The sequence below is a fragment of the Nomascus leucogenys genome, chromosome 19 (genome assembly GCF_006542625.1).
Source record: "Nomascus leucogenys isolate Asia chromosome 19, Asia_NLE_v1, whole genome shotgun sequence".
NCBI classification, from domain to species: domain Eukaryota; kingdom Metazoa; phylum Chordata; class Mammalia; order Primates; family Hylobatidae; genus Nomascus; species Nomascus leucogenys.
Window position 1 is genome coordinate 66,069,098 of NC_044399.1, and position 19,759 is coordinate 66,088,856.

A 19,759-nucleotide genomic window follows, 5' to 3' on the forward strand; every position below is an offset into this window, starting at 1 on the left:
CCAAAGGTAGCCAAGGATTTTTAAAATATTCTTATTGCTTTCGCAGGTTGAGTGGGCCCATCATGTGAATGTTGGCTACTGGAAAGGTATAAACATTTTGAAAACATTCTCTTTGCACCAACTGTTCCTTTAGTTAAAATAACTTGAGTCAAGAGTCTTTGAAAATGCAGTTCTTGTTATACTTTTCTGGAAGAGACTGAAAAATATAAAAATTATCGGGAGATCTTTTCCTCCCAAAAAGCAGGAATATGGGCTGAACATGGTGGCTCATGCCTGTAGACTGCCTGTAATCCTAGCTCTCTGGGAGGCCAAGGCAAGAAGTTCACTTGAGGCCAAGAGTTCAAGACCAGCCTGGGCAACACAGCAAGATCCTTTCTCTAAAAATAAAAAATAAAAATAAATTCAGGAATGGGGATGTGACAGTGTCTTGCATGTGACGTTCTTTGAAGGGAGCCATTGTTACGGTGATTATCATCTGTTTTAAGTAAACTAGTCCATGAACACGTGCATTATAAAACAAGCATATTGAGAGGAGGTGAGTTGCTTTGCCAAAGTTCTTTTTTTTTTTTTTCTGAGACAGAGTCTCACTCTGTCGCCCAGGCTGGAGTGCAGTGGTCTGATCTTGGCTCACTGCAAGCTCCGCCTCCCGGGTTCACTTCATTCTCCTGCCTCAGCCTCCTGAGTAGCTGGGACTACAGGTGCCCGCCACCATGCTTGGTTAATTTTTTTTTTTTTTTTGTATTTTTAGTAGAGACGGAGTTTCACCATGTTGGCCCGGATGGTCTCAATCTCCCGACCTCATGATCCTCCTGCCTTGACCTCCCAAAGTGCTGGAATTACAGGCATGAGCCACTGCACCTGGCCTAAAGTATCTTTTTAAATAGAGAGATTGGTCTCAAGGATCTTTGATCTAGAGCCTTTTTCCATAGATTTTAATCTAATAATCAATAAACCCATGTCACATGAGGCATATGGCATGTCTACAATCCTATCTTCCACAACTTGTAAAATGCTTCTTATCCTCATGACAAATTTGTAGCAAGAATCTTATTTGCCTAGAATGCACATATAGAAATTAAAGATCCAGAAAATTTTCTGGATTGAACTTGATCACAGCCGTGATTGAGTCCATGCACGAGGTTGGATGTGCATGTGGTAGAGGGCACATGCTATAAATGGGGCAGTAGTGGTTGAGCAGTTATGGTCATGCTCACAGCAGGGGTGGCAGCTCCTGCTGCTCCCTTCATCATGGGCTGGGCTCTAGTCTCATGCTTTATACACATTACATCCTTTAATCCTTACAACAGTCCCATGGAGCAGGTACTATTATGCATCCACTCTACTTCGGGAAGCTCAGACTTGGGCATTTTGGAAACCTTTCTAAAGGTCACACAATCAGTAAATATTACAGCTTGGATTGGAACTAAGGTATGTGGAAGGACAGATTTTTAGCTGCTATGCTATCCTCCAGGATTCTGATTTCTACCTGTTACTTTGTTAGTATAAATTTTTGTGGGAAAGGTGAAGTTCAAGGGTATGAAAGTAAGTCATTCAAGATCTAAGCTGTTGGAACTTTAAAATATTTTGAGCCTTAAGGTAATGTGATTATAGGTCTCGCGTCATAGGACAGGTAGCTATAACCCAGGCAGTTGCAGCCTTTGTTTCTCTGATTATAAAGGGGCCTTTTTCCTTACCTACACTGTCTTGTAAAACATTGCGAATGACTAAAGGGCACCAGGGAAGACTCCTTCCAGCTTCATTGCTGATCTTTGTTATAGATTAACCTCCCTTTTATCTTTCTCACACAAAGACTCCACATTAGCTAAGACGGAAGGTTAAATACACTCTTTTAAATTGGAAAGGAAGTGAAACAAGCTGTACAGAAAACCGTAATTAATTAAATTGTTGTAACTCATAAACCAGCCTATTATAGAAAATTTCTTTGTTTTCTGCCTATATAAGTAACACCTTGACGTTTTACTTTGGAGCACTCACTCTATCTCTTTCGAGTTCATGTTTTCCGAATGGCCATTGCCAGTTTTTCACTTAAATCAACTCTTGAAGCTGGATTCTGGGCTGGGCTCAGTGGCTCATATCTGTAATCCCAGTACTTTGGGAGGCTGAGGTGGGAGGATCACTTGAGCCCAGGAGTTCAAGACCGACCTGGGCAACATAGGGAGACCCTGCCTCTACAGATTAAAAAAAAAAATGAATTCTGATCCTTTCAATTATTTCAGGTTGACAAGGACAATCTCCCCAAATAGATGTGAATCCAAGATCACCATCCCCATCTCCAAATCCTGGGTGAAGCAGACATAATAACAAGATCTACATGAGTTTATAAAAGCTAATGACCCTCACAGTTTTATATTTATGGACCAGGGGCCACCCACTAAGTCACAGTATATAACTTGCTTTAAAGAACTTCCAGAAAACAATGCAGACAGCTGACACATTTCCACACATCCATGCTACTGAGAGTGAGACAGACAGATAGTTGGCTAGAACTGAAGGGAATAGGTAAAAAGGGTAAGGTGGCTAAAATCTACATTTCCAAGGAGAAAGAGAAAAAGTCTCAAAATTTTAACCTTTTGTTCAGAAAAGGAGAAAACCTTTTAGGACCACAGCTTGTAAACCAGTGGGTCCAGTGGAACTGTCTTGTTTGGCCTATACAGTGTTTGAGAAAGAAATGTAAAAAGTTGCCTCTACTGAAAAATGAGATTTTGCATGAAAATGTGGTTTTCCCGCTTCTCTTTAAAAACCATAACGTTAGGTGTTAGATGGTGACCGAAGAGCGTTGTTTGTATTGGAGGCGGATTAGCAGGGTGAGGGGCTCTGGGGTCACTCACAGCGATCTTGGCTTTGATGGCGGCCAGCTTCTCCTGGGCAGCTGTGAGGTCCGCGGTGGCTCTGCTCAGCGCCTGGCGCTTGGGTTCCACATCACAGAACACCTCATAAAATCTCACAATGTTGATGACCCAGGAGCAGAGGCCTGCAGCCGCATAGGATTTGGTGGCCACAAACTCGGGATTGAACTCGGGGTCTTGCAGATATGGCCTGATGGCTTTGAGGCAGTTCTCGTGAATGTTCTCTTTGTTGAAGTTCATTAGCGAGTCCAGGAAGCCATCCACTTTGGCCATGGTGACCTTAGCAGCCTTCCAGCTCCGGTCCTTGGGCACCCTACCCCCGGGGGCCATCAGCACCATCACCGCAGCGCTGACATTGCTGACGGCCAGAGGCGGAGAGCCAAATGACTTCAGCTCCGTCAGGTTGGTCTGGGAAAAGAGAAGGAGGTCGTTAGGGGAACGTGAATGGGCTTTCTTTGTCCTCTGCCACTGATGGAGTTAGGTTGTGGAGTGACCAGTTTGAAAGGGCTGCTTTGAAGCCTGCAGCAGCCCTCTGAATTTTAAATATCATGACTCATCAAAAGGAAACCAAAGCCACTCCCCAGTGGCTTCAGACTTCTCTGAATGGTTAGCCAAGACTCAGCTACGTTCTTTCAGAACTTGAACTGACTCGCAGCCCATTAGAAACACACAATTATTTCACATTCAACTGAGAAATACAAGGATGCCGACATACTCTGAAATATGCAGCATGCTATGAATAAAAGATAAGGTTATTATAAATTAATTTCCATCTTGGATTGGAGAGAATAGCACTGTAACCCAAGTAATGTTTTTTTCCTTAATTAAACTGCTTTGTTCCATGAGCTTGTTCTAACTACACTTGACTGTCCTGATAGCAAAACAGCATTTTCTGCCAAGAAATAATTCAGACAGAAAGCAAGGCACAGCCTGTGAGTCAGCTGCTCTGCCTGATGCTGGGTTTGTCCTTTGCTCAGAGTTTCACTTGTTCCAGAAAGACACGGCTGAAAGGGTTGATCTTGGCAAATCACTTAAACCTTCCAGACCTTGCCACCTTCATCTGTAAATTGGGGGCAGGAGAACTCACTACTCTGTACGTAAAATGGCATCATAAATGCATATGAAGTTGATTTAAGGCCTGCTATGACATTCAGTGAGAAGCCTACCACCAGGTGTAGGGAATTCTAATTTTCTGTTGCTTGGGCATTCATTTCGAATATAGGTTTAACTTTCTCATACCAGAAGCAGGGCTCAGTCACCCTGGACATGGTTTCCAGTTCTATACCACACCCAGATGACTCAAGCCAGCAGCCAGAGAATTTGGGTCTCTCCTAGGCAGCAGCTCCCTGCTTTCCTGCCACTTCTTTAAAGGGACCATTGAGGCATTTGCTGAAAACCTAAAGTGACCCACATCCTACTTTCTTATATATACTTATATATTAACATAAGATATATCTTATATTAAATATGAGAAATATATTTCTTATATATACTTTCTTTTATATATATACATCCTACTTTCTTTTATATATACACACTTTCATATATATATTATGTGTATATATATATACACACTTTCTTATATATATCTCTTACATATACTGCCGGTTGCCATGCACTTCTATGCACTTCTCTTTCTCTCTGCCTCACTCTTCATTCCTACCTCTCGTGACCCAGGGACAGAGCACTACCCTCCCAACTCATTGCATTCTCTCTGCTCAGGATCTGTAAGTAAAAATGTTTGAATGTGTTTCCTATTGTGGTGGTGTACTGAGTTCGTGCCTTCCATCTGAAGAACCAGGGGCTGCTCCAGGCTGGGTTTTATCCTGGTACTGGGCTGAGCCCCCAGCTCAGAGTGATGGTCAGGCAGGCATAAACTGGACATGGATTGGACAAGAGCCACAAGGGGATCCGCCAATATAAACAAATTTCCCATGTGAGGGACCCCCTGGTCGTGGGTCAGACAGCTAAGCATTAGGCTGTCTGCCAGGTGAAAGAAATATCCGTGAAAGGTACATTGCAGACTCCCATGCCCAGCTCCCTATCGCTTCCTATTAGGGCAGTGGAGCCCCAGTATAGCTGGAGGCTCTTAAAATGCTGTGAAACCATTTGCTTATGGTGCTAACTTTGTCAGTGGGGGGAAATCTTGATTTCAAAAATTAGATTCTTATGCCAAATTAATTTGAGGTGCTCTTGATCCACAAACAAAGAGAATTATTTCTAGCTCCGAATGGAAGTACTGTGGCAAATGCTCCTTTCGTTCTTGCAATGGAATTCACATTTGGTCTCAATACACCTGTGAGGGCAGGGAGGTGGGCAGCACAGGTGTGAGAGGGATACCAGCACACCTGTCGTCACGGCCCCCTGAGGTGACAGAGGGCAAAGTGAGAAAATACAAATGTAACCAAAGAATGCCATGATTTTAAAACAGCATAAGTTAAGCAATGTACAGAGATGAAAATGTATTTTATAACCCAGATATATCACTGTCGATGTTTCCATGTACAGTAACTTCTCCTTCCAGTCTTTTTCATATTCATATATATCTATAAATTAATCATGACTCTTTTGGTTTTAGTGACAGAAACCCTAGATGAAGTACAGAGGGAGATTTTCTCACTTGAGTGTCTGGCAAGGGCAAGCATGGAGCTGGCAGTATGATGAGTGGAATCCCATTCTGAATGTTGTCGGCAGGGCTCTGTGGACTTTCTCTTCCTTCCCTGTCTCCCTGTGTGTGGGTTGCTTTTTTACACCCCAGTTTCTTCATGTTGGAAGGCACATGGTCTAACTCTCTGACTATGGCCCACTTTCTCCTTTTCTCACTAGGCTGTAGCTGTGATCACCTTCTTTCAGTGTATTGACTTGCCAAGCTCATTGCCACCTCAGATCCCTGCCCGGAACACTTCCTCCTAAGACATTTGCATGGCTGATACCTCTGCATCCACCAAGATCTCAATTCTGGCTGGGCACGGTGGCTCACGCCTGTAATCCCAGTACTTTGGGAGACTGAGAAGTGGGATCACCTAAGGTCAGGAGTTCGAGACCAGCCTGGCCAACATGGTGAAAACCCCATCTGTACTAAAAATACAAAGATTAGCTGGGTGTGATGGCAGGCGCCTGTAACTCCAGCTACTCTGAGGCAGGAGAATCGCTTGAACTCACGAGGCGGAGGTTGCAAGGAGCCAAGATCATGCCATTGCACTCCAGCCTGGGTGACAAGAATGAAACTCCATCTCAAACAACAATGACAAAACAACCTCAATTTAAACGACCCCCACCCTGTAAGACTCTACCCACCAACCTCCCCTTCTTAGTCATTTCCCATCCTAGAGCCATGATGATTTCCTTCAGAGAACCCAAAACGATTCTCAGTTTTTCCTTGTTGACTTACTCTATCCCTCCCCCTCATGAGAGCAGGGACTCCCATTTATCTTGCTAACCATGGAAGCCCCAGTGCCTAGAACAGAAGAAATTATGTAGTAAATGCTTGTCAAAATACGTGTTGAGTGATTGGATGGAAAGAGAAGGGAAAGAGACTTTTTATCCAATGCAAGTCAAAATTTAAAAAGGCCCTGGGTAAAGATCTTGTTTGGTTAAGCACGGGCCCTCAAGCCAGTTCGCATGGGGCAGGCAGATATAGCAGTGTGGTGCTAATAGAAACACAAGGCTAGAAGAAACTTTTTTTTTTTTTTTTTTTTTGAGATGGAGTCTCACACTGTCACCCAGGCTGGAGTGCAGTGACATGATCTTGGCTCACTGCAACCTATACCTCCCGGGTTCAGGCGATTCTCCTGCCTCAGCCTCCCAAGTAGCTGGGATTACAGGCGCCCGCCACCACACCTGGCTAGTTTTTGTATAGTAGTAGAGACAGGGTTTCACTATGTTGGTCAGGCTGATCTTGAACTCCTGACCTCAAATGATCCGCCCGCCTTGGCCTCCCAAAGTGCTGGGATTACAGGCATGAGCCACCATGCCCAGCCTGGGAGAAACATTTCTCAGAAGGCAGAAATTGTTAGGCACAGGCACTCTGGGCTCCACTCCACTTCTGTCTTAGGACTATTATTCTAGCTGTGTGGCTGCTCTTCCCCAAATATCTGCCTGATGCATTTGTTCTTCTCCAAGTTTTTCTCAAATGTCTCCTTCCTAAGAAGGCCTACCACCTCTGCCTCCTCCCACCCAACCTCTCCAGATGCCCAGCCTCATTGCTTCTCCTACTCTACTCCACATTTTTCTTTTTTCCCCACAGCATCTGTCGTGCTCTACTACATTATATAAGTCACTTTGAAATTGTATTTATTATCTCTTGCCTCTTATTTCTGCTAGCGTATAAGCTTCAGAGAGGCAGGGATCTTCCCTCATGGATGTAACACATGTACCCAGAGCAGTGCCTGGCATAGGAAGGGCACTCAAAAAGTCTTTGTTGAGTGAATGAATGAATCAATACGTGTGCAGTCATCATTGGACAAATATTATTTAGTATGTATTAGGCATTCGGTTTGAGTGACGGGGATACGAGAAAGGCAAAGTCCTTTTGCTCATTCTAGTGGTGGAGACAGGCAACAAAGAGATACATCTTTGATATTTTAAATACCGAGAAAAACAAACACAAGGGCTCATGAGACAGAATTATTGGAATGTCATGATGCCAAGTTAGCTAGGAAAGTCTCTTCCTCTGGGAAGGCATATTCAAGAAGCTACATTTCACTGGGATCTCAATGATGGGAAATGGCCAGCTCTACAGACTGCAGGAAGACTGTTCCAGGCTGCTGAGCAAGCAAGTGTAAAGGCCTGTGGCAGAGGCAAGCTTGGCTGTGATGTACAGTGGGGAGGACAGTCCAGAGAGTGGTGGAGAGGATGGCTGAGAGGCAGTCGGAGCCAGACCACCAGAGGCTCCGGAGGCCATGGGGAGGGGTATGAGGAGTATGGATTTTTCTCCAATTTCACTGGGAAGCCACTGGTGTGTTTTCGGCAGGGAATGGAATGATGTGGCTTATGCGCTGAGATATGCTTGTTGCAGTGCGGACACACTGTGGCAGGGGAGGGTGGATGAGGAACAAGAGATTCAGGAGGCAGCTTAGCCGTCTAGGCAGGGAACTGAAGCTGGCTTGGTCCAGGCTTTTTGCAGGGGAGATGGTGAGAAGTGATTGGATTTGGGACATATTTTGGAGCTAGTGTAGGCAGAACTTATGAATACTTTTACAAAGAGGTGGCCGGGCACAGTGGCTCACGCTTGTAATCCCAGCACTTTGGGAGGCCGAGGCGGGTGGATCATGAGGTCAGGAGATCGAGACCAAGGTGAAACCCTGTCTCTACTAAAAATACAAAAAATTAGCCAGGCGTGGTGGTGGGCACCTGTAGTCCCAGCTACTCAGGAGGCTGAGGCAGGAGAATGGCGTGAACCCGGGAGGCGGAGCTTGCAGTGAGCCAAGATTGCGCCACTGATAAGAGGTGTGAGAGAAGGTCACTAGTTCTTCTAGAGAGGATTTTTAAAAAGTCTGTATATGGAAAATCCACACTTTATCTAAAATTTATCTAATTTCTGAAAACGTAAGTCATTTCCCAGAATTTACCTCACAGATAATGCTTTGCTGAACGTTGTTCTATATAAATCTTTGTGAAAATTTTAGTTACTTATGGCAATTTTCTTGGAAGTGGGATTTGCCGGGTCAAAGGGTAAAAACATTTTTAGTATTCTTTGTACAAATTATCATTAATAATTATTAAATTATTTAATAATTATTTGATTTATTCAATAATTATTCAATTTATTAAATTATTAGTAGTAATAATTATTATTTCCCAGAAATTTCAATCCCAAGCACCAGTATTTGAGATAACCTATATGCACTCCCATCCTTTCAACACTGGCAAATATTATTTAAATTAAAAAAAGGATAGATTAAAAATAAGATGACAACATTGGTTTAATTAACATATGCATATTATGCAAATATATGTGTATTTACTAGTGATGCTAAATTTTTTTTTCACGTTGATAAACTATTTGGAGTTTTTATTTTGTGAGTTATTTGTTCTTGTCCTTTGCCTACATTTCTACTGGGCTATTTATCTTTTTCTTTTTGATTAGTGTAATTGTTAGGGTTTCTGCAGGCAAAATGATGATACAACACACCAGCTCTTTTGAGGAAAGTTAACTAAAAGAACTATTTATGAAAGTGTAGACTGAAGAGACCTATGAGAGAGTACATTACTCTGGGCTAGTAATGTTAGGGTGAGTGGAGCTGGAGTGGTTCCATTTCCACTCTGGGCTTGAGGAGACAAGGGAGAGGAGGGATTAGCAGAACCTGGAGAGAGAGAGAGCGCCCACTGGAGAAGGAGCCCTACACGAGCTGTAACCGGACCGTTAGCGGAGGGCAGGTGGAGGCCAAAGAAATGACTACTGGGATCTCACTCTCTTTCTCCTTCCTATGACCTTCTGATACTCAGCATGGCCAAAGATCACAAAAACCTAGAGGGCAAAGGCAGTCCATTGATGTAAATTCATGCAAATCAAGTCTCCCAGGTTAGGGAAAGAACAGAGTTGGGAAGGGCAAAGTGTAACCGGGTTGGGGGCAATAAGAGGAGGGGAGCAGAACAAATGGGAGATTCCCAGTACAATTCAAGAGAGCTTTTCATATATAGAGAATATTTACTTTTTTCACATATGTGTTGCAAATTTCTTTTAAAATTTTGTTTATGGCACTGGTACAAAAACAGACACATAGACCAGACCAATGGAACAGAATAGAGAACCCAGAAATATAAGGCCACGCACCCACACCCATTTGATCTTCAACAAACCTGACAAAAACAAGTCATGAGGAAAGGACTCCCTATTCAATAAATGGTGATGAGATAACTGGCTAGCCATATGTAGATGATTGAAACTGGACCCCTTCCTTACAACATATACAAAAATTAACTCAAGATGGATTAAAGACTTAAATGTAAAACCCAAAATTATAAAAACCCAAGAAGACAACCTAGGCAATACCATTCTGGACATAGGAATGAGCAAGGATATCATGACAAAGATACCAAAAGCAATTGCGACAAAAGCAAAAATTGACAAATGAGATCTAATTAAACTAAAGAGCTTCTGCACAGCAAAGAAAACTATCAACAGGGTGAACAGAGAAAGTACAGAATAGAAGAAAATTTTTGAAAGCTTGGATCTGACAAAAGTCTACTATCCAGCACCTACAAGGAACTTAAATTTACAAGAAAAAAACCACCTCATTAAAAAGTGGACAAAGGACATGAACAGACACTTCTCAAAAGAAGACATTCATGTGGCCAACAAACCTATGAAAAAAAGCTCAACATAGCTAATCATTAGAGAAATGCAAATCAAAACCACAATGAAATACAGTCTCACGCCAGTATTGGGTCCTAGGCTTAGTATCTGGGTGATGAAATAATCTGTACAACAAACCTTCATGACACAAGTTTATCTGTATCACATGTACCCTGAACTTAAAATAAAAGTTAAATAATAAAAAAAGATGTTACTGGCTGGGTATGGTGGCTCATGCCTGTAATCCGAGCACTTTGGGAGGCTGAAGCAGGTGGATCACAAGGTCAGGAGTTCAAGACCAGCCTGGCCAGCATGGTGAAACCCCATCTCTACCAAAAATACAAAAAATTAGTCGGGCATGGTGGTGTGCGCCTGCAATCCCAGCTACTCTGGAGGGTGAGGCAGGAGAATCACTTGAATCCAGGAGGTGTAAGTTGCAGTGAGCCGAGATCGCTCCACTGCACTCCAGCCTGGGCAACAGAGTGAGACTCTGTTACCATGATGTGACTTCAAAGGAAATGACTAAAACAAAATTTCAAAAAAATCTTTCTTCATGTTGTAGTAATATATTAATGTACAAAATATCAAAATACAATCTGGACTTTTCCCTTCAAGATTATAATAAATTATTAAACTTCTATTTAATGCAAAAGAGTGTTTATGGTATTTTGTGATCTACAGAAATTTAAAGCTTTTATGAAGTCACATTTAACAGCTCTGTTCTGAATATAGTTCTTCGTTTCTGCATTTAGAAAGACCGTTCACATACCTAAAAACTGATCTGAAAACTTTTGAGAAGTTTTCTAGTTCTTTTACAGTTTTATTTCTTTATTATTCTTAACTCTTCTACAAGATAATACTGTTTTGTCCATTTATTAAGAGTATATACTTATTGTGGAATATTAAGATAAAGATAAAAACAAGATTCATAATTTTATTAACTAGAGATAAAACATTATGTGCTGGTGTGATTCATTCAGTAGCTTTCTTTTTTATATCTCTCTATTATTCTCCCTCTCCCTCTCTCTATGTGTATATACACACACACACACACACACACAAACACACATATATGTATATATACAAATATACATATCAATCACTATACTAATTTTGAACCTACTGTTTTACTGAAAATAAAATCTTAAAGTTTTTCTTGTCAATTATTTTTGCAAATATGATTTAAAATAAATAATGCACACTTTTCTTCCATCTGAATATACATAATTTATTTGACTAACTTTATATTGTTGAACATGTAGGTTATTGGATCTTTAATAATTGGTTAAATGATAAGAACTTTTAATAACAGTAGAGACAAATATGCCAAAAATCAAATTGGAGTTCAATTAGAGTAGTATTTTACTTTTAAGTAAATTGGAGAAATAGTGTCCTTATAAAATTGAATCTCCCAGTACACAAAGTATATATGTTTATTCATATCTTTTAAAATATCCTTCAATAAGGATATGTAGTTTTCTTCACAGTTTCAACACATTTCTTTACACTTATTTGTACCATATGTTTTCGTTGTTATTTTGAAAATATGTTTTCTAACTGGCTATTGTGGATATTAGGAAAGGTATTGCATTTTAAAATTTATTTTGCAATGAGTCCTTAACTTTCCCTTTTATTTGTTTTATTTTTTATATCATCCATAAATAATATTATGTTTGATATTTCACAACATTTAGGTGATTAAGATTTTTAAATTTATTATTGCTTTGGCTAGCAATCTAGGACACATTTTTGAATTATAGTAGCGAAGGGAGCTGTAGCTGTCATTGCACTTTCTCTATGTTAATGATGATGCCTCTCGGGTTCTATCATTAGATGGAATGTTTTGCTCCTGGACTGGGATTGGTTTCCATCTGCTAGCGAAATAGCCAAATATTATTTTATTCCTACTTTACTGAGAGTTTTAACGAGGAATAGATGCTGAATTGTGTTAAATATCATTTTGACATTTCTCAAGGTGACCATGATGGTTAACATGAAGTGTCAACTTGATTGGATTGAAGGATGCAAAGTATTGTTCCTGGGTGTGTCTGTGAGGGTGTTGCCAAAGGAGATTAACATTTGAGTCAGTGGACTGGGAGAGGCAGACCCACCCTCAGTTTGGGTGGGCGCCATTTAATCAGCTGCCAGCACTGCTAGAATAGCTAGAATAAAGCAGGCAGGAGAAGGTGGGAGAAGCTGACTTGCTGCGTCTTCTGGGCTTCATCTATCTCCCATGTGGGATGCTTTCTGCCCTCTAACATCAGACGCCAAGTTCTTCAGCCTTTGGACTCTTGGACTTACACCAGTTGTTTCCTAGGGGCTTTCAGACCTTTGGCCACAGACTGAAGGCTGCACTGTCGGCTTCCCTACTTTTGAGGTTTCGGGACCCAGACTGGCTTCCATGATCCTCAGCTTGCAGATAGCCTGTTGTGGAGCTTCACTTTGCCATGGTAGGAGTCAATACTCCTTAATAAAATCTACTTCATATATACATCTATCCTATTAGTTCTGTCCCTCTAGAGAACCCTGACTAACACAGTGACTACAAAGCTTTTCTTTTTAATGTTTGCTTGGGTATGCACACATAAATAGCATTATATACTAAATTAACTTTACCAGTCGGCGGCATATTGTTTGAATAAATTGCTAAAGTCAACTTATTAGTATTTCACATTGATATCTTACATCACCATTAATAAGTTAGATCAATCTGAGGTTTTATTTTCATGTGCCATATCTATCACTTTTAGTATTAAGCTCATAATGAAGACCCTGACTTCTCCTAGAATTCCCCAAATTATTTGATTATAAAATCTTTTTTTATTACTTGTTAATATTAAGTTAGAGGACAAATAACAGACTGGGAACAATATTACAACATACATACACCAAGGGACGCATAGCAAAAGTTTATAATGAGAAACTGTATAAAAAGAAAGGAAGGAAATAAAAAGAAGGAAAACTACCTTGTGAGAAAATGGGCATAGGATCTGAATAGGTAATGAACAGAAAAAGAAATCTAAAGATTTGAAAAGATGCCCATGTGAAAGGAAAATGAATCTCAGAACCCCAAACTCACTAAGCCAGAGGGAAAAGTCAAGCTGTGAACTGGGTCACGCAAACCTGCCTCTCATTTGGTTCCTAAATAAAATAGCTACAATGATAAAAAAGCTACATACTTCCCTCACAATTTGCCCACAAGGAAATTCCTTGTGGGCCCCAAGATCTTTATCCTAAAACAGTTCTGTTGAATTTCACCCTGACAATGTAAATTGACAGCTTATCTTCACAGGTACGGGACAAAGGACATAACTCAAAATCATCCTTCTGTTCACCTGAGACAAATACATGTCTGATTGCTTCCTCTGCCCTATGTTTATATTATCTTCTGTAAAAATGCAGATTCACTGAGCGAGATGGACGCATAAGTGACTATTCCCCTACCCTCCTCTCACATGGGAACGGCTGAACAAAGACTCAAAAGGATGCAACCATTTGCCTGTTAACTTACCCACACCCTTTAAAAATGTTTTTTCTCTTTCCTCAATACCTGCTCCTTTCCTTTTAAACACGGAGGTTCCCAGAGCCTCTTTGGGAAAGGCATGGACCACATTTTTCTTGTGGCTCTGCGTTCTTTCCTGGGCATATCCTTAACCTTGGCAAATAAACCTCCTAAAATGATTGAGACTTGCCTTGATCATTTTCTTTGATCAACACCCAGTCTCATTAGAATGAAACCACTTAAAGTTAAAATAAAAGTGAGAATTTAAAAACTCATTTCATTGAGTAAAACTGAAGTGACTAAAAATATCTAAGGTTGGCCAGGATGTGGGAGGAGCAGTGTTCAGAACTGTAAGAACAGCTATTTTGGACAGGAATTTGGCGGAATGTATTTTTTAAAAAAAGCATATTATTTTAAGAGGTTTCTATTGTTTCCATAACAAGTTACAACAAACTTCCTGACTCAAACCAACATGGATATACTATCTTGCTGTTCTGGAGGTCACAAGTCCTAAAATCAAGGGGTTGGGAGGGCTGATTCCCTCTGGAAGCTTTCTTAGAGAATCCGTTGCACACCCTTTTCAGCTTCCAGAGGTTGTCCAATTCCTTGGCTCGTGGCCCCATATCACACAATATTTTCTTTCCACTGCCTCTGTCATCACGTCACTTCCTTCTTCCGACCTTTTTTCTCTCTCTTCTATGGACCCTTGTGATTACTTAGGGCCCACCTGGATAATCCCAGATAATCCCCCTGTCTCAAGATCCTTAACTTAATGATATCCGCAAAGTCACATTTGTTATATGAGGCAACATTCACATGCTTCAGAGATTAGGATGTGGAACTCTTTGGGGGAGAGGCATTATTTAGCCTATCATGTTGTTCTGTCAAGCAATTGTACTTCTTGTTTGCCCAGAGAAATTCTTACACACAAACAATAAAGATATATGTACAAGGAAAACTGTATTGGAAAAAATAAACTAAGTGCTCAAAAATAGATAAATAATTAAATAGAATGCAGTACTATTAGAAGACAGAGTACTACGAAGCATTAAATAAATGAGGTTTCAATACCTGTACTGGCATGAAATAAAATAATCTTGAATCAAGAGGGAAAGTGAGATTCCACATGTAGGTGAGACCACACAGTGTATTTCTGTTTATGTCTGACTCATTTCACTTAGCATAATGTCTTCTAGGCTCATCGGTGTTGTTGCAAATGCAGGATGTCTTTCTTGTATAATGTCAATGGACATTTATGTTTTCTCCATATTTTGGCTTTTGGGAATGAGGCTGCAATGAATAAAGGAGTGCAGATATCTCTATGAGGTGTTGATTTCATTTCCCTTGGGTATATACCCAAAAGAGGGATTGCTGGGTCATATGCTATTTCTATTTTTAATGTTTTGAGAAGCCTTTGTACACTGTTTTCCATAGCAGCTGTACCAATCTGCATCCTCACCAACAGTGCACAAGCATTCCCATTTCTTCACACTTTCACCAACACATATTATTGTATATGGGAAATTTGCTAAGAAAGCAGATTTTAGGTGCTCTCACCATACGTACATAAACATAACTATGTGAGGTGGCGAATATGTTAATTTTCTTGACTGTGGCAATCATTTTACTATGTATATGCATATCAAAAGCATCATACCTTAAATACATACAGTAAAACAAGAGGGAAAGCAATTTGGTAATATCCATTTGTATTTTTTTTATATGTGCATTAATACAAATATCAATGTGTAGAAAAACTGCTGAAATAGACACACCCCAAATTATTATAGGAGCCATCATTAGGAGAGGTCAGGGGCTGAAGTAGGGGTGACTTTATGTTGACCGTATATATTCTATACTATTTCTTTTCTTTTTTTTTTTTGAGACGGAGTCTCGCTCTGTCACCCAGGCTGGAGTGCAGTGGCGCAATCTCGGCTCACTGCAAGCTCCGCCTCCTGGGTCCACACCATTCCCCTGCCTCAGCCTCCCGAGTAGCTGGGACTACAGGCGCCCACCACCACGCCTGGCTAATTTTTTGTATTTTTAGTAGAAACGGGGTTTCATCGTGTTAGCCAGGATGGTCTCGATCTCCTGACCTCGTGATCCGCCCGCCTTGGCCTCCCAAAGTGCTGGGATTACAGGTGTGAGCCACCGTGCCTGGCCCTTGAGTTATTTTCAGCAACAAAAATGCTATTACCTATTATTTGTATAAGAAGATATAAGTTCACTGTAAAAAAAAATGCATGGGAAATAAATAGACCATTCCAAGTAACTTTGAGGGGGTGGGAGGGAGGCCATGACATTGCAAGATAAACCATTTCTAAATGAAGGCAGAAAAAGTTATACTAGATTTATTTTAGTTCAGCTACAAAAACAAAATAAAACTGCCAAAATGGAGACTTAAAATGTGCAGAGACTTACTACCCACCTCTGATTTATAGGTACTCTTTATGTATTAGCTAAAGATTTATTGTTAACTTTGAAAATAATGAGAAAACAGAGAAACGGTCCTTAAATACCAGAGTCCTGTGAGTGCAGAAGGGTTTAAGGATAGTCGAGGAGTCCTTGGGTTCATGGAGCAATATTCGTCCCTACTACAGGTGGTGTACATGGACCATTCTATTTCATAAAAAAGCGCTGTTGCAACCCAGTAATGAATTGCCACCTGTAGATTGTGAGCTGGTCTACAGTTAAACTTCTTAGTGATGGATGGACTGTTAATTGTCTTGTTCAACCCACCTTTAGAGCCTCCCCTGCCACATCAGCTTCTAAGGCACCCACTTCTGTACCCACAGCTCAGATATACCACACCCTTTGTTCATCTGGGTCTTTGCAGAGGTTGCTTCTTCCTGGGATGTTCTTTTCTACCATCTTCTCCATCTAGTAAAACACTTATCTTTATACTATCTGCTTCATGGGGTTTCTCTTCCCTATTTCCTACCTGGCCAGGCAGTTGGCTATGCCTTCTTCTGTGATCTCAAATCACTGAAATTTTTAAATTTTTATTTCTGCTAAAGTAACACATGCACATAGTTTACAAGCTGTAATACTGCTACAAGGCTGGGAACAAAACACATGCCCATTTCATGCCAGTTCTGTCTCTCCGGAAGTCACCACTTTCAATTTCTTCCACCATTACTTCTAGATTTTACTCCTTATTGATAAAGAACATGCTTATGCTGCTACTTTTTCATTTAAGACATTATCAAGTGACTTCCTACTGTAGAATGTGAATATTAGTTATAGTTATTGACCTCCTTTCCCTCTCCCCATTATGGTTATATCAGACTTTTAGTTAAATTAACATTCAGTATGCACATGAATATGACTATAACTATTGTTCACTTTGGATTTTTTCTTTCTTGTATATCTTACTATTTTTCTGAAATTAATGAATGCCTTTGTTATTTGCTTCCTGATGAGGTGACTTTTGGGCAAACACTTGAAAGAAGAGTGGGGAACCATGGAGATACTTGGAAGACGAACCTTCCATGCAGAGGCAAGCACTAGTTCAAAGGTCCTGGGGTGGGACTGTGCTTGGAGCGTTTGAGACTCAGCAAGAAGGTTGGTGTGGGTAGAGTAGAATGAAAAAAGGAAGAGTAGTAACTGATGCAGAAGAGGTGGCACAGGCAAAATAATGGAGGGCCTTTTAGGCCATGGTGACATCTTTGGGTTTTATTCTGAATGTGATGGGAAACCATGGAAGATTCTGAACACAGAGATGACATGGTCAAACACCTGTTTTACAAAAAGATTACTCAGACTGCTGTAATGGGCAAAGACAGTGTTAGATTATGGGGAGCAGCAGAGAGAGCAACTTAGGGGCTATTGCCATAGTCCAAGGCAGAGATGATGGTGGCTTGGACCTGAGTGGTAGCAGTAGGGAGGATCCAAAGCATTTGAATTTTGGATATATTTTGAAAGTAATTTGTTAATAGATTGGATGGGAGTGTAAAGTGACATAAAGAGCCTGTTAATTCCTGTTTGCCCCACTCTAATACTAGGGAAAAGAAACTGAGGAATCAAGGTCATCAGTGACTTGTACCAAGCTATACATTTGTTCGAGGACAGCATCTATCATATTACCTGGCACATAGTAGGTACTCATTAAAAATGAATTTTACTTCTGTTGTCTAGACTTCAAATCCAGTGTGATTTTCAGTATCCTATTCCATCACTTCTCAAGTTACATACCTATTATTTATTTCAATCTATCAATTAATCAAATTAACCAACAGTATTTATAAATGTTCATTTTGTTTGCAATTTTGTGGAAACAGAAGTGATAATTCTGGTTATGACAACATCACCACCACCACCACCAACAACAACAAATATTTACTGAGTAGCTATCATCTTTTAGCTACTTTTCATACACTAATCTCATTTAATCCTTGTAACAACATAATGGGAATGGTATTATCATTGCTTCCATTTGACAGATGAGAAAATGGAAGCTCAGAGAAGATAAAATTATTCCCAGAGCCACGAAGTTAGTAAGTAGTGCAGCCAGTATTTGAACTACAGTCATCTTAGGAAATATAAAACCTGTGTCAAAAGAACTTATGAAAGACGTTTGTCTTCTTGGCAAGGAATGATCAGTGAACAAGACATGAAGGTGTGTAAATAAAGTGGTTCTATCTTTTGTGTTCTGGAAATCAGAAACAGAAGACAAGGATATGGAATGTAAGGTTGATTTCGCAATTTGGGTAAGATTTAGATGGAATGAAAGGAGAGGGACCCTAAATGAGGAAGGGGGTGGGTACAGTCTAATTAAAGGCCTACAGGTGAGCAGAGTGTTGCTGTGAGGGGCCACAGAGAAGCCTGTCTGGCTGTAGGAAAGCTTCAGGCTCAGAGACAGTGGCACAGCTGGGTCACACCTCTGATCCTGGCCTACCCAATGATACAGCAAATTTCTAATGGAGAAATTTTGTGTTTTTCTTTGCAGTAGAGGCTCATTTAAGAACTTTACTGGCTGGGCGCGGTGGCTCACCCCTGTAATCCCAGCACTTTGGGAGGCCGAGGCGGGCGGATCACGAGGTCAGGAGATCGAGACCATCCTGGCTAACACGGTGAAACCCCGTCTCTACTAAAAATACAAAAAATTAGCCAGGCGAGGTGGCGGGCGCCTGTAGTCCCAGCTACTCGGGAGGCTGAGGCAGGAGAATGGCGTGAACCCCGGGGGGCGGAGCCTGCAGTAAGCCAAGATCATGCCACTGCACTCCAGCCTGGGTGACAGCGAGACTCCATCTCAAAAAAACAAACAAACAAAAAAAAGAACTTTATTGGCCTTGGACACCCTTACTTTTAGGGTTTCCCTATACCACATCATAAAAAATATAAAAATGCACTCACATCTCACATTAAATATAATTTTATTATAACCATATATAATAGGATTTTACAATGTACCTAGTTGAGGCCCTGAGAAAATAGATGCTACATTCCAATGTGAGGTATGAAGTGACTATGCAGAATTCAAGAAGGTTTCAGAAGATTAGCTTTTTTGACTTTTCGATCCTTTACTCTAATTGAGGATATAAGAAAGTCAGGAAGTTAGAGATTAAAAGGAAACTTCCATGAGGATCACTGGTGCATAGCACTCACTGTGCCTTCAAGGGAGGATGTGGCAGCTACCCCTTTTCACATGAAGTATGGAAGGAGGGACTTCAAAAAGACTACTCGGTGAGCTTCATATGTTTCTCCTGCAGTTTGACTGGCACAGGGGACTGGGGTCTAACTTACATCCCAGAAATCTAGAGTGCATACAAATAGCGATCTAGCTCCGAGACATGTGGGCAGAGTATTTGGCCTGGGGGGCCTCTTAGAGCTTGTTCAGGGAAAGGTGGTGTGGAAATCTCCAGTGGACCAGATGTGAGCCATCTGCATGGCTCAGCCACCATAGGTTGTTTTAGATCTTGCCCAAGTGTTTCATTTGAAGGAAGAAAGGGAATTGCCAGACTCTTGGGAGAAGGCAGAGAAAGCAATCTGCAGGGGTGAGGTCCCCAGTGACTGGCAGAGGATCTCCAAAAAGCATATGTGAGCATCTCAGCAGAAAAGGGGGCAGCTTTCCATCCATCTCTGGTGCCAAGT

General features: G+C 40.9%; 1 protein-coding gene across 1 annotated transcript in view; it reads right to left on the reverse strand.

Moving 5' to 3' along the window:
* The window catches only part of DNAH9 (dynein axonemal heavy chain 9), a 377,489-nt gene that overhangs the window by 118,318 nt on the left and 239,412 nt on the right, over window positions 1-19,759 (reverse strand). Inside the window, exon 50 of the mRNA XM_030799425.1 lies at window positions 2,850-3,275. Within this exon, the coding sequence (XP_030655285.1) occupies window positions 2,850-3,275 (426 nt within the window). The remainder of the gene's footprint in view (window positions 1-2,849; window positions 3,276-19,759) is intronic.